The sequence below is a fragment of the Octopus bimaculoides genome, chromosome 2 (genome assembly GCF_046866305.1).
Source record: "Octopus bimaculoides isolate indiv1 chromosome 2, ASM4686630v1, whole genome shotgun sequence".
NCBI lineage: Eukaryota > Metazoa > Mollusca > Cephalopoda > Octopoda > Octopodidae > Octopus > Octopus bimaculoides.
Genome location: NC_142929.1, coordinates 57,117,883 through 57,141,882, shown reverse-complemented (window position 1 = coordinate 57,141,882; position 24,000 = coordinate 57,117,883). Strand labels below are relative to the sequence as shown.

The following is a 24,000-nucleotide window of genomic DNA, read 5'->3' as shown; positions in this document are numbered from 1 at the left end:
AAATATGTGTATATATGCGCGTGTGTATACACACATATACATATTAATATATGTATATATAAATAAACGTATACGCACATATATTTATACACATATACGCCTTTGTATACACATATATACACACAAATACGCAAAGATACAGTCACACACATTCTTTTTGCCTGTGTTTATGTATGTATAATATTCTATGTTGCGTTATTTAAATTTATGAAGAGATAACGTTCTGGTACAGCTTGTACATAAGTTACTTTCAATGTTGTATCGCCACTGTTTTGGATGTTCTCTCAGCCGGGCCTTGCTTTTATAGTCGTTTCTAGCTCCAATATGGCCGCTGTCACATGAGTGGAAGAAATACAAGAGTAATCAGCGTCCGTGTGTATGCTTCCTGTCCTTCTGTTGTTCCATTCCCTGCCCAAGCTCTTCAAGATCATCAGTGTAGGACCACGTCATCAACCGAAATTCTTTGTTAGTGTGGTTTTAATACAGGGTGCTCACAAATTACCTTTATAATTTGAAAAATACACCAGGAAAAAAGAACTGAAAATGAAGGGTAATTGGTTAGTTTACTGGAAAAGCTTTGGCAAACAAATAAAGTTCTATTAGAAGCATCACAACACTTTATTGATATTAATTTAACATGCAAAGAAGTTGATTGATGGATTTCATCTTTAATTAGTACAATGAACTATGCAGATTGTGAAAATTTATGGACACCCTGTATAAGTGAAGTTTGGCTGTTATTTTTAGCAAGTCAAATTTCTCTTTGTTCACTTGGCCTCTCTCACCACCTCCGTTTGTATGTATATATATCTTCCGTTCTTTGTTGTCCCCTTTTCTCATATTAGATTTGCGGGTTAGTACAAGAACGCTTCAGAATGGTGATTCTGTTCTTGTTCATGTTTTCGTTTATCTGTTTAGTTATATATTTCATTCGCTGCTTCCTCCCTCTTTTTTACGCTTTCTTTTCTACTCCCCTACTATTCTATTCTATTCTTCAAGCTATGTCCTTTCCTCTTCTAGTAGATGGGCTACCTTGATATAAACTACCTGAGGCTGTATTGTATATAAAGGGTGTATTTGCACTATCGTTCATATTTTGAAATATCTGACGAAGATGTTGTGTAAGAGATGAATTCCTTTCTCTCTTTTGTGCAGTTATCTGAAACGTGCGTATTAAATGCATTCAAAATATCAATATTTGGTTTGACTTCATTATCTCCGTCATCGCTATCCGTGGACAAGATATCTCCTTTGGAAGCGCCCGGATTTTTTCGGTGTGATACGACACGCGTAGGCACATTTAGTTTCATATCTTCAGCGACTTTCGCCCCTCCCTCACTAGAAGCATGAATATTGATGCTAACTTTTTTCTCCTCGAGAAATAAATGTTTCGTTGGGCATGAATTTCCAGAATGCAGTTTCAACAACATTGTATGCTTATACTCTGGTGCGTACTGCTTCAAAATCCATTTTTTCCAGCTACCCAGGATAGATAAGTAGTCGCTTCTGTAGTAGCGCTGACAGCTTCGCTAGTTATTATGTTGTACAAATTCGAGTGCTTTTCGTACCTTTTAAACCAGTCTTTACTAGCCAAAAAAAAGGTTCTTCATTAGAAATGTATGCATGTACCCAATATGTTTGGATGTGTAAGTGGATGCAGATGGATGGATGGTAGTATTTTTTATTTATTTATAGTTTCAGCTTAGAGCTGCGGCCATGCTGTGAATCGTTACATAGATTTTGATTGTTTCTGCCTTTACAAATACTTTTATGCTAGCTTAAGTAGAAGGGTCATCTTGAAGCTGAAGATAGACACGTTCCCTAACGGTGAGTTTTCCAAGTTTCATCTGGAGAGGAAGGTTATGGTGGTAAATGAAATTTTCACACCGTAAATTCATTCGAAGTTGATTGATATTGGTAAACAGAGTTCGAGTGACTGGACCTACTTTCATGAGGTGCCCGTTATGGGGAAAGATGACAGCTGGAAGATGCCACAATACCCTTGATTGGGCTTAGTAATCCTAGATTTATGGGGTTCCTTGATTGGCACCGAATCGGAGCTTTCGTCATACTATGTTACTGATAATTTCTTTGCTTGATTTCATGTAAACACCCTCAATCTTGTATCCTGTGTTTTGTACTGCTACCAACGTCAATAAAACTACTACTACTACTACTACTACAGATTGACAGTCGTTCCTGAATCATGGGGAGATACCTTGCAGTATTAGTTCCTAGTCTTTATGTACTAGTTGAGTGTGGTCGGTAAAATATAAATACGTACTTGTCGAGTACTAATGACGATGTAAAATCGTCATGCACCCGCCCTTCAAAATTGCCTTTCTGGTTCCGAAATTAGAAACGTTATTATTGAAAGGGTAGGGTTTGATAACGAAGGGTAATTTGGTTGCAACTTTTAGCAAGCAAAGTCGAGCGATCAATTTTTAGACGAATGGAAAGACTGCGATTGTTTAATTTCATAACAAAAACTTCTTCTGCTGGTGCTCTTGCTATTACGTAGTTATGAACTTCAACCCACCACTACCACCATCAACAACATTATCATCAGCAACTAGGCCAATTTATTAATACACTCGTCTCTATACCCTGCCGCCTCCCCTTTCACCCGAATATTATAATGTATCCGTTGTGCGTACCCCCATCTCTCACCCCCCCACCCCTCGCATTACCTTGTTATTCTGCGTCACAGCATGCTCGACTACATAACACACATTCATATTAATACACACTTACGCATACATTTATGTGTGCGTGTATATGAATATGAACATACAGCCTAACGGCCAAATTACTGGTTGTGTGGAACACCCAGGTGGCTGCCTGTTGACCTTTGTCTTATCTGCAGGTTTGGCCCTGTTAACTACAAGCTCTGCGTTGTGATTTTTTTTTTTTCTCTCTCTCTTTGAAAGAGACACCCGCGCATGCGCCTTACTGCTCTTCTACAACACAACACACACAGACATGTGTACTGACAGTCACACACACACACACAATACCTGCGGCATATAAGTGAGTACAGAAAGACGGTGATACGCTTCAGCAAACTTGTTATCCTTACAAGGTGTAAAGGAAGATGTGTGTATCTACAGGGCATTACAACTTCTGATTCCACAAGTACACACAAACACACATATACAGAGACCTATAAAAGGATTCCTTTTGATAATAAAAGCGCTCTAATTTAATTATTTATTTTTTAGAGGATCAGGGAACGAATAGATTGAAGTCTCTACCCCAAGTTAGTGCTTATAAGAAAAATACTCCAGCCGTTTCGAACCCATATATAATCGTAGAATCACAAAATATGCACATTCCGTGGATTGTAAATGTTTTTTTTAAATCTCCTTAATAGCATGGTTCGTGTTTTCATCTGAAGAGAACGGTTTTTATAATGATATAACGTACTCATTAGTCAATAAAAAATATTCGTTGGATATAGTTGTAATGGACTGACACCTATCTGTCGTTTGAGATATATATATATATATATATATATATATATATATATATATATATATGTATATACTTACTTGCAAAAAAGGACGTGTGCGTTCAATAATGTAATAATACAAAGAATATATATACATGTATACACACATATATGTACATACTTACATCTACATGTGTATATATATGCATATCAGGGTACAGGACGTTAGAACAATGAACTACAGACAACGGAACGAACACGTAGGAAAACGGAAAGCCACTTGGAATATTCCTTCATCGGCTCTCTATTCTAACCTGACGTTTCGAAGAGCTTCGAAACATCAGGTTAGAATAGAGGCAGCTGATGAAGGAATATTCCAAGTGGCTTTCCGTTTTCCTATGTGTTCGTTCCGTTGTCTGTAGTTAATTGTTCTAACGTCCTGTACCCTGATATGCATATATATACACATGTAGATGTAAGTATGTACATATATGTGTGTATACATGTATATATATTCTTTGTATTATATATGTATATATATATATATATATATATATATATATATATTGAAAGAAAGAAAATGGCGAAAGATGGATGTATGAATAATTTATTTGTATGATATAAAAATGTTGAAATAAAAAAAAAATAATAGTACAAATAAATTACAAGTAGTAAAATACAAAAAGAAAATGGGAGATGCAAAAACAAACAAACCCACATATATGTTCCGGTTTTAAGCCCCTAGTTGATATGCAATTCTAAGCATTTGGTTATATGCTAAGAATGGTATCATTTTTAACTATATGGGGCAGAACTTCTTCAAGGTTATTATGAGCTTATAGAAGTAAGGTTAACATTTTCTTGCATACAGAATTCTGTAGGCATCATTCCTATCTTTCTCCATTTTCTTTCTTTCAATATTAATACGTATTATTACAATAATGACTAACATATTACAGAGATTTTCTCATTATATAATAGTGATTAACCAGTGGATTTTTTTTGGATTATTTAATCCCTAATGTGGATCTAACATACTAGAATTGATTATACACACTCACACACATACAGGGTGCGTAAGATATTTGAGGACAGATTTATGTTTATAAAAAAAAAAAAGATATATATATATAATAACATAACTTTATTTATCAAAAAATGCTATGAGGATAAAAATAAATCTTTTCTATAATGTTATTCAATAAAGCCACCTTCAGTTTCAACAACTGCTTCTTTGAGATCTAAATCCTCTACATGCTCGAATCAAATGGTTCTGGTTCATTTTGGTCATTACACTGACTATGGCAGCTTTCAAAGAATCTTTGGTGTTGTGGGCGTGATCATTGACCTCTCTCTCAACAACGCTCTACGTGTAATAGTCCAATGAATTGAGATCTGGGGAATTAGGGGGCCAAATGTTAGGGGTTAATTTTCAGCAATCCATTCCTGTGTTACTAGAGCCATGTGTGATAGTGCAGAGTCTTACTGAAACACATATGACCTTCCATTGCATACGCTGTTTATCCAGGGCTTGATAATTGTTTCCAGGACCTCAGTGTAGGCTTTGTGGAAAAAAGTAAGGACATATTTCATTACTGACAACCCCTAAAACCATGACAGTCGCAGGAAATTTTGTATGCATAACACTTGGAACTTCAGAAGGGTCTGCACACAACCATCTTTCATTTCTTCAGTTAACTTTTTGATCTTGGTCGAAGTGTTCTCATTTGAGAAAAACCAATTCAAATCTTCTGCTGGATTTTTCAGTTTGTTTAAGAGCCTTTAAATCTGATGTACTGATTTTCTTTTGCTTTTTCTGACAAATTGACCTTTCCCTATCATATAAGACTTATATCTAATGTCTTCGTGAAAGTCTGCCATTATTATTTTCTGAAATAATTATACAGAGTTAGCAAAAAATGCAGCAATAACCCAACAGATCGTTTACAAAATGTCTTAAATAATGAGAATTTGAACTTTGCCGTAAATCTAGAATCATTAAATAATGTAAGTTTAGTGATTATAAACTCGCTCTATCAGCTTGCAGAAAGAGGGTATTAGAAAATTACAGATGTGTGACGAAAGATTTTGACAACCAATCAATAATTAACTGATCAACAATAAAGAGGCGAACTACAATTTCTACGCGCGTTGTTATTAATCGAACGGTCCTAAAATAAAGAAAAAAAAATAAGGCAATATCGATAACGATACATTTTCAAATCCAGAATCTTGCAAAGCAAATACAAACCCGAAATATACACATATGAAGTCGGCGAATTGGCAAACTCGTTAGGACATTGGACGGAATGCTTTCAGTATTTGTTTTGACCATCTGTAAACTAAGTTCAAATCCTGCCGAGGTAAACTTCGCTTTTCATTTTTTTTTTTTAAAGAGTCGATAAAAAGACGTACCAGTCCGAGGTGGTGGATTAGCGGAATTGTATGAACGTTGGCGAGCGAAATCCACCCATGTTGCAAGCATTTGTGCCAGGTTTCTTCAAAGCACAAGCATGGTCCGAATGCTTCTCACAAACTTTTGAAGCCCTATAAAGCAGCGATTCTCTACCTTTTTTTTTTATTCTGTGGACTAGTTTCCTGCAAAACAATCCAGGGGATCACGCGCATAACAAAACAATAAAGTGCATGATATATAACTTAACTATTACATATATCTACTGTGTAAGTAATAATATGTAACGTATGTAATGCCAGAACACCTTGCAAACTACGATAGTCAAAATCTTTTATCTTTTCCTTGTTTAAGTCATTAGATTTTGGCCAAGCTAGGGCACTGCCTTAAAGAATTTTAAGCGAACGAATCGATATCTTTTAAGCCTGGTACTTATTCTATCGGTCTGTTTTGCCGAACTGCTAAGTCACGGGGACGTCAACACAGCAACACCAGGTGCCAGGCGGTTGTGGAGGGCAATCAGATACAGAGATATGTTGTGTGTAGATATATATATATATATAATATTTACGACGGACTTCTTTCTGTTTCTAGCTACCAAATCGCAAGGCTTTTCGATCGGCCCGAGGCTATAGTAGACACTGTCCAAGTTACCACGCAGTGGGACTGAACCCAAAGCAATGCGGTTGGGAAGCAAACTTCTTACCACACTGCCACGCCTGCACAAATAAAATTTTAAAATTCATTCTTTCTCTGCGTCCTGGTACCAAATAATTCACGGCCCGCTGGTTGGAGACCCCTGCTGTAAAGTGTCGTAGATACTACCGCTTCTCCTGATTAAAAGGCTAAAATGAAAGCTGCATATTTTAGTTCTCTTTAATTGATATTTCCAATTGCCAATTGATTGATCTTGGTATATAATTCAATCAAAAGATGGTGAGCTGGCAGAATCGTTAGCACGTCTTGACGTTCTGAGTTCAAACTCCGCCGTTGCACACTCTGCCTATTGTCTTTTGTGGGTGGATAAAATAAGTACCGGTTTAGTACTGAGGTCGTTGTAATCGACTTACCCCTCCACCAAAATTGCTAGCCTTGTGCCAAAATTTGAAATCAATATATCATTCATTCTAGTTCTGAATGTTGTTTCTCGTCCTTCTGTCCAATGCAGATAGAATGTCTTGTTATGTGACATAACAGTTAAATTACTAGCAAATTCCGCCGGAGTAATAGATCAAATCGTGCCTCTACTGGAAAGAAATAGCAACGAAAATCACTCTCACATCACGCCGTATTTTCTTGGAGGAGTGGTGGTGGGGAATATATTGGGAGGGTGTAGGTAATTTTGGATTACTTAAATTATGCATGAATAGAAAAAAAATAACTGGGATAATTAGTGACACTTGCTACAAGTCTGCTGGATTACGGGCTGACCTCGAGTTAAACAACAATCAGTTCGCTGTAGATTTACGGATGTAGGTGTACACACGCACGCACGCCTTTTAAAACCAATAGGTTTATCTGTGAAAGAAAAGGGGGGGGGGGTAGGATTAGGTGTTTCGTAGGTCTAATTTTTCCCCGATGGGGAAGGTAAAAAAAAAAAAAAATGGCGACGGGTGAGAGTTCACGGTAGATTTCTTATCTGCCAGTGACAAATTTACCGCCGCTCCTCACGCACGCAAACTTTAGATAGATAGAGGTCTTTGTGGTTCATAAATGTATATAGACAGGGTAAGAGAGTAAGCACGAAGTTCGATGCCCCAAAAACTAGTCACACTCCAATGTGAAGAGCATTGAACTTAGCGTTTATATCCTCTTGGCTAACCCGTTTTCCCTCTCCCTTTTACCTCCACCTTCTTCTTATACTACTGTTGCTACTCCTACTATTATTACTACCAATAATACTGCTGCTACTACTACTATTATGATTACTGCTGCAGTTACTACACTACTGCTTGTACTACCGTTCCTACTAATAATACCAGTGATGCTACTACTACTACTAATAATAATAATAATAATCCTTTCTACTAAAGGCACAAGGCCTGAAATTTGGAGGTGGGAATTTGGTCGATTACATCGACCCCAATACGCAGCTGATACAATTTATTGACTCCGAAAGAACGAAAGGCAAAGTCAACCTCGGCGAAATTTGAACTCGGAACGTTGCGATGGGCGAAATACTGCTAAATATTTTGTCCAGACTGCTAACGATTCTGCCAGCTCGTCTATTAATAATGAATACTAGTGATGCTACTACTACTACTTACTACTCATACTACTGTAACTACTACTAAAGCAGCAACAGCAGCTGTAGAATCCCTCAGTTTTCTGGTATTCGACATTTGGGTTGTTGTATTTTAAATCTATCGCCCAATTTTATGCCCCTTCTTGTTTGTTCCTTTGGTACCTTTAGCAGTTTTCACCCAGTTATGTATTTGGGTCAAGGCTCTTGTTTAAGGATCATTTACTCTCGCTTACCAGTTTCGGGGGCCATTCCTGATTCACTACCAACACCAAGAAAGAATAAAGCATGGACACTGCCCTTTACTTCCTTGAATAAGTAAAAATTAAAAAAAGTCCCTTTTTGTCCTACTAGGGCAGCGGTTTTCAACGGGGGTCTGTATGACCCATGGGGGTCCTTGTGAGGCTTTTGGGAGGTCTGCGCAAGCAAAATATAAATTGGGAGTGTACAGTAGTATCTGAAGGTTCCATGGAAAAATTTTGCTGCAGATGTATTTATTGTAAAGAAACAGTTTAGTTTCTTTCTCTAACGTTTTGCGTATTTCAACCCGTAGAAGTTAATGTATGAAAAACAAAATAGGAATTTTGAAAGAAGCATCTATAAAACTAGCTTTTAAACACTGAATAGCTACGAGTGTCCACCAGAAGAGAACAATAATCAAAGGGGTCCAGAAATGGTAGTTGAGAACAGCTGCACTCGGGCGTTATTTAACAGAGGTTTTGCTCTTGGCTTCCACGCTGACGCGTCATTCCATCAGTTTCACAGTGCTGCTGGTGCTTCTACACATGTGTTGCGTAGTATTATAACTGAAGATGCACTCAATAAGAAATCGATCCCTGTTAATCCTCTTATACTGATTTCAAAAAACTTAAATCCCAACGATCGTACGTATTGCTGTGGTGATTGTTGTTGTTCAGCCCAGCCCAGGTCAGCTCTGGTCAAATGAGACTCGTTATGATAATAATGAGCTTATTTTATACGGTGCTCAAGTGCAATACAATTGCTAGGTACTACTACAGTATTTTCTATTAAAAAGCGTTCCTGTCTTATACCTTTTTATTTTCTTTCAGCAAAGTGTGTCGGGGGGGGACAATATCCAGTACGTCCTATATTTAAAAAAATGAGACAGTACAGATTTGACTGTCAATTCTAGCATGTCAAAAGTTCCCTTGTTAAGGTTCCCTTGTATGTAAAATTGTAGTCTGTTTCTGCATCAAGTATCGTATGTAGATCACGGCATTGTTCTCGAGTTCAATCTTGTAGGAGTTGTGGACATTTCAGTATTCCATCCGTAATGAGGAGGCGAGCTAGCAGAATTGTTCTACGCCTGACAAAATGCATAGCAGCATTTCGCCCGTCTTCGTGCACTGAGTTCAAATCGACTTCACCTTTCATCCCTTTTGGGGTAGATAAATTAAGTACCAGTTCAGCACTAGAGCAGGCTTATAGAAAATAATTAAGTACTGGGGTTGGTTCGTTCGACTAAAGATTCTTGAAGGCGGTGCCCCAGTATGGCCACACTCTAATGACTGAAACAAAAGATAATAAACCCGTAATAAGAAAAGAATCTCATGAAAACTTCAATTAATTAGTGATTTAATGTTCTTTTGTAAAATTCATCCCAGTTTAATTTTATACATTTAATAATTAAACTTCATTTAGTTTTCGAATACATGTGATGTCATTATATGAAATGAGTTACTACTGTGATTACAATGCGACTTAAAATAGTTTTTAATTACTTTAACTCTTATTTATGGTATTTAAATGAAATGTAATATCTCTTGCTGCGACTTTTATTTCCGTTCACCGTAATATGTGTGAACAGATGTATAAATAAAAATCTAACATAAATTCATGTTTGTAATGTCGAATGAACGGGCCCTGCATTTACATAGTGCTTATTTTATCGACCCTGGAAGGATAAAAACAGAATCATTGACCGTCGTGCTAACGATTCTGTCACCTCGCTGCCTAATAATAATAATAATAATAATAATAATAATAATAACAGTAATAATAATAATAATAATAACCCTTTCTACTGTAGTCAAAAGGCCTGAAATTTTAGGGGGAGGGAGCCAGTCGATTACATCTACCTCAGTACTCAACTGGAACGTGATTTATCGACTCCGAAAGGATGAAAGGCCAAGTCGATCTCGGCGGAATTTGAACTCAGAACGTGAAGATAGATGAAATACCGCTAAGCATTTCGCCCGACGTGATAACGATTCTGACAGCTCGTTGCCTTAATAATTATAAGAAGAATGGTTTCAAATTTTCCACAAGGGCAGCAGTTTTGTGGGGAGGACATTAGTCGATTACATCTACCCCAGTATTCAACTGGTACATATTTTATCGACCTCGGAAGGATGAAAAGCAAAGTCGTTCTCGGCGGAATTTGAATTCAGAATGTGAAGATAAACGAAGCATTTTGCCTGTCGTGCTAAAGGCTCTGCTAAGCTTGCGAGCAATTTCGGGGTAGGGAATAAGTCGATTACATCGAGCGCAATACTTCACCGATACTTTATTTTATCGACCCCGAATGGATGAAAGGTAAAGTCGACCTCGGTGGGATTTGAACTCAGAATAATAGGCAAACTTTACTGCAATTTTAATTCAAAGCGTTAAGGGGTAACTATACAATAATTTGTCCGACGAACTATTGAATTTAAGCCATTCATCAGCAAAAGAATCCCTAAGTTACGGGGACGTAAATATACCATCACCAGTTGACACACACACACACACACACACACACACACACACACACACACACACACACACACACACACACACACATATATATCTGTATATGACGGGCTTCTTTTAGTTTCTGTTTAGCAAATCCACTCACGAGTGTTTGATTGGTCCAAGGCTATGGTGTAAGGTAGGATTCAGTGGGACTGAACCCGGAACCATGTGGGTGGGAAGCAAGCTTCTTTACCGCACAGCCACGCCTACGTCTGTATATTACTCTTTACTCTTTTACCTGTTTCAGTTATTTGACTGCGGCCACGCTAGAGCACCGCTTTTAGTCGAGCAAATCGACCTCAGGACTTATTCTTTGTAAGCCTAGTACTTATTCTATCGGTCTTTTTTTTGCTGAACCGCTAATTATGGGGACGTAAACACACCAGCATCGGTTGTCAAGCGATGTTGGGTGGGGACAAACAGACACACAAGCATATACATACACACACATACATACATACATACATGTATGTATATATATATATATATATATATATATACATATATGTATGTATATATATATATATATATACACATGCATATATACGACGAGCTTCTTTCAGTTTCCGTCTACCAAATCCACTCACAAGGCTTTGGTCGGCCCGAGGCTATACTAGAAGACACTTGCCCAAGGTGCCACGCAGTGGGACTGAACCCGGAACCATGTGGTTCATTAGCAAGCTACTTACCACACAGCCACTCCTACGCCTATATACATATACATTTTTTTCATGTTACACACACATATACGAATATGAACATACATATATATATACACACACACACATACATACATAAATACATGCGCAGGAACATGTACGGAGAGTCTTTGAAAAGAGGGTGCAGTTGATGTACGTGATATCCTATTCCGGAAGATTTCTTGGGATATCAGAAAATGCTTTCAGATATTGAAGACATTCACAGGAGGAGATGGCGACATGAAAAGATACTTTGTAACCATTGATAATATGAAAACACCCTCTGGAGGGCTCTCTTTCTCCCTCTCTACGCGCACGCGCGTACGCAGACACACGGACACGTGAATACAGACACGTGTACACACATAAACACATAACTACTCACAAACATGTACATACATACATATATATATATATAAACTACATGTTGCACACGATAAATTCAGCTGAGATCATCAGGCCAAGAAATTACATTTTTTTTTTAATTAACTATTTCTGTTTATCGTGTGTGTGTGTGTGTGTGTGTGTGTGTTTCCGTGACAGTCATTGACTCTCATATAAGCGTTACTAATGTTAATTAAAGATTGTGTATGTGTGTGCGTGTGTGTTTCCTTTAATAAAGTCACTCGCTGGCTAATCACCACGTCTTTCTTTCCTTCTCTGCTGTCTCGGTTACAGCATTTCTGATCGCAGTTGTTGTTGTTGTTGTAACCATAGTTGCTGCTACTGCTGTTGTAGTTGTAGTAATCATGAGGACACGGTGGCGGTGGTGGTGTTTCTTTGAACGGACGGCAGTTTTTATTAGATTTCGTGGTAATGAAACAACTGATGTAACATGGTTTTACAGTATAGTATTTATTTGTGGTTGTTGTTGTTGCGATTATTTAGTCCTTTCCTTTTGTTGTTGTTGTTGTTATTCCGGTTGTTTTTTTTTTATACTGATTTTATTTATTCTATTATATTTATAGTGTCAAGATCGATGGCTGTGTGTGTATTGTGATTCGTATGATTAACGTATCTTTATAATTAGGTATTAATGTTTGGCTTGGTGGGAGGCGCAGACATGGCTGTGTGGTAAGTAGCTTGCTTACCAACCACATGGTTCCGGGTTCAATCGTGGGCAAGTGTCTTCTTCTATATCGTCGGACCGACCAAAGCCTTTCAGACGGAAACTGAAAGAATCCCGTCGTAGACGGGACCTTGATGACTGCTATAAAGCAGGAAAGCATACTAGCCCCTATATATATTTAATACTTAATATTTCATACATTCAATAAAACATTCAATACTTCATTTCATTTTACTATTTATATTATATATTCCATATTTTATATCCCACATTAATTTTATAAGAATATAAATAAAACATAAAAAACAGAATTGGAACTCTTTTAAATAATATATTCCTCTATACATTATCATACAAACCCCTTTATATATATATATATATATATATATATATATATATATATATATTTGTGACTGTGTTTGTACCCCCCCCCCAACATCGCTTTACAACCGTTGCTGGTGTGTTTATGTTCCCGTAGCTTAGCGGTTCGGCAAAAGAGACAGACAGAATAAGTACTAGGCTTATAAAAAATAAGTCCTGGGGTTGATATGTTCGACTAAAGGCGGTGCACCAGCATGGCCGCAGTCAAATAACTGAAGCGAATAAAAGAAAATATAGTTCCGGGCCGGTCCCATTGTGAATGAACATAGTCTGTTTTCTCTCTCTTTCTCTCTCTCTCTCTCTCTCTTTTTCTCTTTCTCTCTTTCTCTCTCTCTCTCTTTCTCTCTCTCTCTCTCTCTCTCTCTCTCTCTCATATTGCATTATCACATTTATTTTTGTCTACATAGATACGTACACTACGTTCTCTCTAACAAATCTCTAATCATCGATTCAACGCCCATTTTCCATGCTTGCGTTGACCACACAGAATTTGTTGAGGTAGTTTTTTCTACAACCAAACGCCCTTCCGGTCGCCAACCATCACCTGTTTCCAAACAAGATATTGTTTTTGCAGCGCTAGATATGTTTTCATAAAAGCCTAGAAACGAGCAACTCCGCTTGTATGACGATAAAACTTCGTTTACAATCATTGCATACTGTCAAGGCACACACACACATACACACATATTTACGCACGCGGTGGGTTTCTTTCAGTTTTCATCTATCAGATCCACTCACAAAGGCTTGGGTTGGCCATGGCCTAGAGTAGAAAACACTTACCCAACACCATATGGTTGGGAAGCAAGCTTCTTAAACCGCACACCCGTGCCTGTGCTAATCAGTTGCTTATATTCATAGATTCTCTTAGAATATTCTTCATTGCAGATAGTCATTAAAAATAATAAAGTACATATAAAAAGGCGCAGGAGTGGCTGTGTGGTAAGTAGCTTGCTTTCCAACCACATGGTTCCGGGTTCAGTCCCACTGCGTGGCACCTTGGGCAAGTGTCTATTATTGCCTCAAGCCGACCAAAGCCTTGTGAGTGGATTTGGTAGACGGAAACTGAAAGAAGCCCGTCGTATATATGTATGTGTGTGTATATGTTTGTGTGTCTGTGTTTGTCCCCCCACCATCGCTTGACAACCGATGCTGGTGTGTTTACGTCCCTGTAACTTAGTGGTTCAGCAAAAAGAGACCAATATAATAAGTACTAGGCTTACAAAGAATAAGTCCTGTGGTCGATTTTCTCGACTAAAGGCGGTGCTCCAGCATGGCCACAGTCAAATGACTAAAACAAGTAAAAGAGTAAAAGAGTATTCTAAAAAAAATAAGGGTGAATGGCAAGGGAAGTCATAGGCTTGGGACTTGCTTCCTTTTGTAGTAAATTTCACATTATGAAATTATTCTTTATTCTTTTACATGTTTCAACCCTAAGGCTGTGACTGTGGCCATCCTGGACCACCGTGAATAATTTGTCTGCCACATTGTGAAATTCTTGTGAGAAATTTTTATCTTTTAAGTTTTATGGATGAGAACAGCTGCTTAAAGAAGTGCCACACTCTAATTGTGGAGGGTATCTGTGGAAGGGGTAGAGCCAGGAAGACGTGGGACAAAGTGGCAAGGATCTTCAGGCATTGGGCCTCACTGAGAAAATGACAACGGACCGGGAGATGTAGTAATTTGCTGTACTTGAAAGTACACATCAAGCTAAGCAAAATCACTGTCTTCCACACATACAGACTTACACCTTTCAGGTGCCAGTGTCACTTAAAAAGCTCCCATACTGGTGCTCCATGAACACACCCATGGGCTTGTAAAAAGCATGCAGCAATTCTGTTAAGTGGTTAGCGTGAGGAAGGGCATCCAGCTGTAGAAATCATGCCACAACAAACTGTTGGAGTCTGGACAGCTCCCTGCCAGCCAGCTCCATATCAAACCGTTCAACCCATACCAGCATGGAGAGCAGGCATTAAACGATGATGATGAAACTTATGATCAGGACTTAATATAGCAAGTTTACCATGTTTTTTTGTTTTTTTTCTGTGAGAAATCTTGCAAGAATATTCAATGCATCAGTTGACATTTGATGTTGGTATTTGTTTCAATATTTTTGCCTATACTAGTACTCATTTGTTTGGCACATATTTAAATTCAATAGTTAGAATTGCAAAGTTAATTGGAATAATGATAATAATGATGATGATGATGACAATGAAGAGGAGATGAAGTTTAAGAATAGATGTAGAAATAAAAAAGAAAACCAACCACCCTTATGAGACCAAAAAAAAAGAGAGCCTAATTAAATCCTAGAATTCTTAAAGATCTAAGGAAATTTGTAAGATCTGGTATGAAAGCTGGTGAAAGTCTTTTGCTCAGTGAAATGTGTGTTATTTCTTTGAACATCTTTGTAGTCTTTTGGGTTCTTTTTTTTTTTCCTTTCTTTTTAATCCTTCTCTTTACTTCACTTTTTTTTTTTTTCCCAGTAGTCCCATACCAGCATGAAGTTTAAAAACTTGGTTAACAATCTCTAGGAAGTTATTGTCAGTTTGCTATTGACAGTATTATCATTAACTATCTTATTACATGAAATTAGATTATAGACTTCTTTGTGGCCATGTGAATCTAAACATACTAAAACGTGCATGCACAAACACACTGCATACTGCACGTTACATACATAGACATGAGCACATGAACACATTTGACTGCAGCCAAGCTGGAGCAAGCCTTGGAGGGTTTTTTTAATCAAACAAATCAGCCCCAAGACCCTTTTTTTTTTTTTCAAACTTAGTACTTATTCTAGCTGTTTCTTTTGTCAAATCATTAAGTTATCGGGACGTAAACACACCAACGCCAGTTGTCAGGCAGTGATGGGCGGGGTGTGGGGGGACAAACATAGACGCAAAGAAACGCACATACACTCATATATATATATACATAATTAAGGGATCAGCAACAGTTGCTTCACCACATACCGAAATTTAGAAATAGCAGTTTGCTATGTGGTGAAGCAACTGTTGCTGATCCCTTAATTATGTTTATAAATTTGAAAGAATTTTTTAAATAAGTTCTTTACCGATAATGGTTTTGTACATATCGAACTACTTGGTAAAAATTATTAATTATTAATTTATTAATAAACTAATAATCCTTTACCCTATATATATATATATATATATACACTCTCACACACACACAGCACAACAGGCTTCTTTCAGTTTCTGTCTATCAATTCCACTTGCAAGTCTTCGGTCAGTTCAAGGCTACAGTAGAAGACACTTGCCCAAGGTGCCACACAGTTGGACTGAACTTGGTTGGGAGGCTAGCTTCCTAGCACACAGCCACACCTGCACCTATGTTGTGTATTTTTACAATAACAACTAGATCACAAGGTTAACCCTCTTGCCTCTCAGTATGGTATTACAAAAAGGAAAAAAAAATATTGTAGGGTAGGGGTTCTCAACCGGGCTCCATATGGCCCTTGGCGGTCCATACAAGATTTTCTTTTTGAAACTGATGTGCAATAAATTGCTTATACTTCTACAACACAAAATATTTTAACCTTTTTATACCATTCCTAATAATACTTAATTATGAAAATATATATCTTTAATCATTGGAAGGATCCATAGATAAAAAACAGTCGAGAACTACTGGTGTAGGGTTTATAAACCAAGAGCTTATGGGAAGATTCTGGTTTATATACAACAATTTCTACTAATATTCATTTTACAGTAAATTTCAGAAAAACTGATCAAACTGTTTGAATGATGTTAAAATTTGCTAGCATTTGTGATTGGTGTGAGTAGGCTAATAACACACACACACACACACACACACACACACACACACACACACACACACACACCCACCCACATATAATCAGGTCGCTCTGTCTGGTGTAGGTTTGTTTATTCAAATTGTCATGTTTGTATATAGGTTAATGTAAACCTGATCACCGTTTTTTGTAGATGGTTGAATTTCTACACTTATTAGTAGTTATTCCCCTCTACACTCTGAGGGTGTTAAAAAAATATATGAACCATCTAAATTATAACCTATTTTCTTTCATTTTTGTTTTTAGCTTTTTTATTTATTTAATCATTTGCTATTACTTTAAATTTAACCTGACACGGACTGGTATTTGGAGAACAAGTTGTCAAAATAGCTATATAGATGTTGTGAGGTGGCGAAAACTAAATGATTTAAGTTTCCCCTATTTCCTTAAACCTTTTTGGTTCAAACCCATTATTAACTCTGCTTCATCATATACAACTGCTCAATTGAAAAAAACATTTTTTATCATAATTTTAGGAAAGATCATTTTGTTAAACTTTTGCCTGTCTCTGTATCACATGTGATATAACTTTTTCTTCTTGGTGTCTATGCATCATATCTGATACAATTCAAATTTATTTTTCAACCTTATGATAACTTGAGATTTATGAAAGGAAATATTTACATGCCTCAAAATGTATGAAACAAGGACTAACTAAAAACCTGAAAATAAGCATGGACATTTGCAGTCAAATGACTGAAACAAGTAAAAGAGTAAAGAGAGTATTGTTCATTTTTATGACAGACTGATACTCTATGTATCCTACTGTTGAATTGCATAGCTTAGTGGTTAGGATGTTACTCTAATGATTGTAAGGTAGTGGTTTCAGTTCTTGGACTGGGCAATGCATTGTATCCTTGCACAAAACTCTTTTCATGTTGCTCCAGTCCACTCAGCTGGCAAAAATGAGTAATCCTGCAATGAACTGGCACTTTGTCCATTGGGGAATATATCACAGAATCTAGGAAACCAGCATTATGAGCCTATGGCCCAAGAGGAACCTTTGCCCTCCTTTATGATGTGCCCTTTTACAATTATATTGCTTAGATTTTTTAATATTACTTGCTTTAGCTAAATCAACTATTAGGAATTGCCACCAGTATGTGCGTGTGTATGCACACACACATCTTCAACATGTTAGGCTTTAGGAAGGGCATCCAGATGTAGCAACCATGCCAATACACACACACACACACACACACACACACACACACACACACACACACACACACACACATATGCACACATTTTCTGAGTATTTAATTGTATCTAATCTTGGATGTTCTTTGTTCTTTCAGCTGGAGAATGTAAGGTGAACATGTGTCAAAAACACTGGCCAGCTTACCATATAAGCAGAAACAAAGACTCCTCTAACTCTGACTCGCACTCGTGCATTTCTCTGCGAACGACCTGGCATTGCATACACAAAGTGACACACGGCTGTGCGGGGAGCCTAGAGTATTACACCGAAAAGTCACGCGTGAAAAGTCAGATGGAACTGTACAAGTGTCCCTTTGATGGAGATATTTACAACACAACCAATGCAATACAGAGACCACCAGCACACCCACCAGACCCCGAGTGTATTTACAATGGGAAAGGGGCTTACAAACATTGTGGGTTGTTCGGTGATCCTCACCTACGGACGTTCGATCATAAGTGCCAAACTTGCAAGATTGAAGGGGCTTGGCCCTTAGTCAACAATAAACATCTAATTGTCATGGTAACAAATAAGCGAGTTGGTCTGGATAGTAGTGCTACAGCTACAAGCTTGGTAGGTTTCTAATTTCTGTCCTTTTTTATTTTTATTTATTTATTTATTTTTTTTCATATAACAACACTGACTAATTAGTGCTGTTTCTTGTTTTTAATTGTCCTTTCATCTTCTGGGGTTTTTTTCCCCCCACTTCTCTTGCTAATTTTTTACCAATTTCTGAAGAGAGATGCGTCTTTCATACTTTCTTCTGATACAAAAAAAGTGTTTTCTCATTTGACCAATTTACAGTTCCTTCAACAATTCCTATTTTGTTTTTGTTTTAAAAGCTTTTGTGTTTGCCTATCATATATGTCTTTACAATTGCATGCACACATATACTCATACACACATAAACATAGACACATATGTTTACACAAGCACATATGTAAGGAATTTTACACATATCTACATAAATGTATAGATATTTACATAGCGCAAGCATACACAATATATGCATACAGAATTTTACACTCACACACAAGTATACATTTATGCAAACTTACACATCTATACACAATCTTGCATTGTACACATGTATACACACAAACATACATGCACATACTTACACGCTTACGCATTTTCTTTTAACATGCCGATGATATGTGGGAATTTTATGGTTGGGTGTCTTGACTTTTTGATTGTAAGGAAATTACTAAAGTTCACAGGGACTTGAATATTTCCATTCTCAGGTTTCATTTAGTTTGGTCTTTCTGAAAATTGGAATTCCTCATCCACCAGGAAATATCTTTCATCAGCTTTATAAGCACACATGTACATAACTTTAGCTATTCCTACTCCTTATTTCCAATGAGTTAAGGCTAGCTAGCGCAGTTGTTTACATTAACCTTCTGAAATTGTCTGTATATTTGAATATTCTTTTGAGGACTCTGGTTTTTGAAATGTCATCATTTGAATGTATAACGGCGCTGTTTGGCTTTTGTGGAATTCTCACATTAGAAATGCTTTTGAATTTAAGAATTACAACTGAAAAGAGTTGGAAATTGCACTCTGACAACTTGTATAAATATAGCTATTTGTGGCTGAGACGAAGAAGAAATTGGTTTGGCTTACATAATCAAAAGAACATCTGAAATTAAAAACAAACTCTTCTCGGGTGGCCATCCATACTACAAAAGAAATATATCACTAAAAAGGGGGTGTTGTCTGTTCACTCACCAAGATCTTAAATGATAAAATTAAATACCTATTTCTTTTGTTTTTTTTTTACAAATAATGATTTTTTTTTTGTTTTTGTTTTTGTTTTGAAATCCCCCTTCAGTTAAAAGTAACACTTTAGAAAAAACGAAAAAATTAGAGGAATGTATAACTGTGTGTTTGTCTAGATGTAGCTGATGTAGGATTTAGATAAAGGGATGAACTTATTGTTTTAGAATTGCTATATGAATAATGAGATGTTGACGATATAGAATTTGGTCTTTGCATCGATATTAAAGCTAAAAGAAACGAGTATCTCTGTAATTTCTCATTTTCATGTCGTCTTTCTCTTTTTTGTCTGAATTTTAGAATAGAATAAAAATACTGTACTAGTCTTAAAGAAAAAGAGCTGAAAAAAATATTAGTATACGTTCAAATTTTGAAGTATTGAAACCTCTAGGAGCAAAATTTTTCCTCATAATCTGTGTCCTTTCATTATATTTTATTTGTATATATTGTCAGCATCTCTGAAAGTTCTAAAATTTAATGAAGATATTTGAGTTCATTGCATGGAGAGCTTTTAAAAAGCTTGAGCTAATGTTGCTTTCAAGTTTTGGCACAAGGCAAGTCATTTCAGAGGAGGGGTAGGTCATTCAGTTCACCCCCAGTGCTCAACTGATACTTATTTTATTGACCCCCTCCCCTCCCGCAAAAGGACGAAAGGGCAAAGTCAACCTCAGCAGAATTTGAATTCAGAATGTAAAAACAGACAAAATGTCACTAAGCATTTTGCTCAGCATGGTAATGATTGTCAGTTTACCCCCTTGAGCTAATAATATTAAGATGGAAAAATTGAGGGTTACAGTAAGACTAGTCATAATTCTTTCTAGTATAGGCACATTTGGAGAGCTGAGAGCTGGGCTAGTTAATTACATTATTAAAAATGGACAAAATACTACTAAACATTTTTCCAGCATGCTCACAATTCTGCCAGCTTGCTATTTTAACCTTTAACATTCAGATTATCCTCTCAATGCAGTCCTTATTCATTCACATTATTTTTACTTAATCAAGAATCATCTCAATGTTTCAGGATTACAATGATGTAATTTTATACTTTTACAATAACATTGGAGGGTAGGTGTGAGAGGCCAGATTTGGCCAGTTTAAATCCTAAAGGTTTAATAGGACTAGTAATATTCATTTCTTACATTAGCTCAAGGTTACAGTTTTAAATTGATCCTAGTGTTTGACTGATACACTGTTTCTTAGCTTCAGGTCCACCTTGATTTAACCTTTTTTGATATCAGCCCACTTGAGACCATCTATGATTCTATGATACAAACTTGATGTTTGAAATGATCTAAAGTCCAGCCAAATTTCATACTAATTTGTTTCAAATACCAGCTTAATAATGATTAACCCATATGAATTTAAACTGGCTAAATCCGGCCAAAATATTCCACCTGTTTATGTTCAAACTGGCCAGATCTGGCCTCTCATACTAATCCTACAATGTCTTTCTAAAAACTAACAATCACATCATCGAAATCTCAAAGCTTTGTGATAATGTATGATTCACTCAAAACAATGCGAATAAATAAGTTTTCTATTTGACAGAGTAATCTGGGTGCTAAAGGTTAAGTTATTTTATTAAATTTGTCATTATTTTCAAAATTAATTGAAATAAAAGGTATTTATTTCATCAGCAATATGGCAGCAAGTGTTAAGCAAACTTCCGATCAAAGTCGGTTTAATCAATTACCATTCTTTCTTTTTGATCTTGCATAGCACGAACCTCATTATCCAATGTTCTTGAGATTTGCAATTTGAGAGATATGTGCTTTAGCCAACTATCATTCCTTTTGATGTTGTATATCTAGGATCTCTTGTCATAAGTTCTTGAGATTTGTGATTTGAGAGAGATATGGCTGCTATTGCTAGCAGCATGAACACCATTGTAGTTTCTTTCATTGGCTTATTTAGTTACTTTCATCAACACTTGTGGAACTTGGAACTGAGTATGTGAAGAGACATAGATAATCACGCTAGGCCTTTTGTTTGGTACTCTACAAATTCTATCACATTTTGTATTAAGGGAATTAATAACAAATCGGGGCCTGTGAAAATTTTACTTTATAAAGTCTCTTAATTATCTTCTTCGGACGCATAAATTGATAGCACTTCGCAACCTCATTTCAACATGTTTTGAATTATGTCTTCAATTTCATTGAAACTTAAGCTGTTTAGCGTGTAAGGCAAACACACAAATGCTGTGAAAAGTTGAATAATAAATATAGATAATGATGACTGTGTAACTTGTTAAGAAACCCTGGGATAAAAAAAAAAAGGTGTCATAAATAAAATGTCATTAATACAATTAATGTAAACCAGAACTGATTATTTATCTTCAGGGTATGATCCTAAGTAGTGGAGGTGCAATGGCCCAGTGGTTAGGGCAGCAGACTCGTGGTCATAGGATCGCAGTTTCGATTCCCAGACCAGGCGTTGTGAGTGTTTATTGAGCGAAAACACCTAAAGCTCCACGAGGCTCCGGCAGGGGATGGTGGCGAACCCTGCTGTACTCTTCCACCACAACTTTCTCTCACTCTTACTTACTTCCTGTTGTGTCTGTAATTCAAAGGGTCAGCCTTGTCACACTGTCACGCTGAATATCCCCCAAGAACTACGTTAAGGGTACACGTGTCTGTGGAGTACTCAGCCACTTGCACGTTAATTTCATGAGCAGGCTGTTCCGTTGATCGGATCAACTGGAACCCTCGACGTCGTAAGCGACAAAGTACCAACAACAATGATCCTAAGTAGTCCACAAAGCTAAGTTTTATTTCAGAAGGGCAAGTAAGAAGCCAGTATTAACCCCTTAACGTTCAGATTAAATCGAATCATAATTCTCATTGACATTGTTGTAAATTTATCAGGTATTACTCCTTTACTCCTTTCAGTCATTTGGCTGTGGCCAAGCCTAGTACTTATTCTACTGGTCTCATTTTTGCCAAACCACAAAGTTACAGGGATGTAAACACACCAACATTGGTTGTCAAGCAGTGATGGGATGTGGGGACAGACACAGACATATGCATACAGATTGTATGTACAATGCAAAGTACAGACACAAAGACATATGCATACAGATACACACATACATATATATACATATATACATACATGATTGATTTATTTCAGTTTCCATCTATCATATTCACTCACAATGTTTGGTCAGCCCAAGGCAATAGTAGAAGACACTTGCCCAAGGGGCCACACAGTCATACCTGTGCCTCTTGTATTTTTTGAGATTTTGATGATGTGATTGTATATTTTTTTTAATGACATTGTAAGGTAGGTGTGAGAGACCCAAACTGATTGGTTTGAGCATAAAATGGATAAAATATGGGTAAAAGATTTGGCCAGTTTAAATACTAAAGAGTAAAAAACCATAAAACAATCAGCCTGCCTCTGTACAATCACAACAATAGTGGTATTATATGATGTAAGAACTAGTTCTTAAATAGACATATGGCCTAAAATTTTGGAAGGAAATAGCAGTTGATTGATTATTGGTGCTTTACTTTTATGGATCCCAGAATTAGTAGCGAAGTTGATCTCTGCAAAATGTCTTTGAACCCCAAAATTAGGAAAAAAAAAAAAAAATCATAACTAAATGCTGCTGGAGTAATGTCTAATGAATTAGCAAGTCCACTGCCTTGTTCTAATGACTTCAAGCAAGTTTAGCAGGTGTGTGATTTGGTGATTTTAATTAAATATGTTGTATGACTGCTTCTTGTTATCTGATATCGCTGGAAGTTAAAACAAAGCTAAATTGATTTGAGCAGGATTTTATCTGAAATCCTTCACCACTTTTCAGTTCCAACGATTTCTATTGGGGAAGCTTAATTTAAAGGTAAGCTTCTAGCAAACCTAGCCTGCTATCACATGTTGATTCATAATTAGAGCCACTCCATTTTATTGTTTAGTGTTACTTAGCCCTGTGCAAGCAGATCTACAATTAAGGCAGTGGTGTTTACCTGCTTAAATGCAGTAACTGGAAAGCATATGTACCTTGCTTCAATTATATAACTTAGGTTTTAAACATTGCATGCACATGATTAAGTATGTAGAGTTTCAACCATGCACACCATGTTTTTACTCTCCCTCCCTATATATGTAATATATGTGTGTGTGTGTGTATATATGCGTGTATGTTTGTGTGCTGTGTATGTTTGTG

At 36.8% G+C, this 24,000-nt stretch overlaps 1 protein-coding gene across 1 annotated transcript in view; it reads left to right on the top strand.

Annotated features, from left to right (window-relative positions):
- Positions 1-24,000, top strand: part of LOC106883917 (uncharacterized) — a 123,563-nt gene that overhangs the window by 49,076 nt on the left and 50,487 nt on the right. The window contains exon 3 of the mRNA XM_014935054.3: positions 18,145-18,620. Coding sequence (XP_014790540.2) covers positions 18,145-18,620 — 476 coding nt within the window. The remainder of the gene's footprint in view (positions 1-18,144; positions 18,621-24,000) is intronic.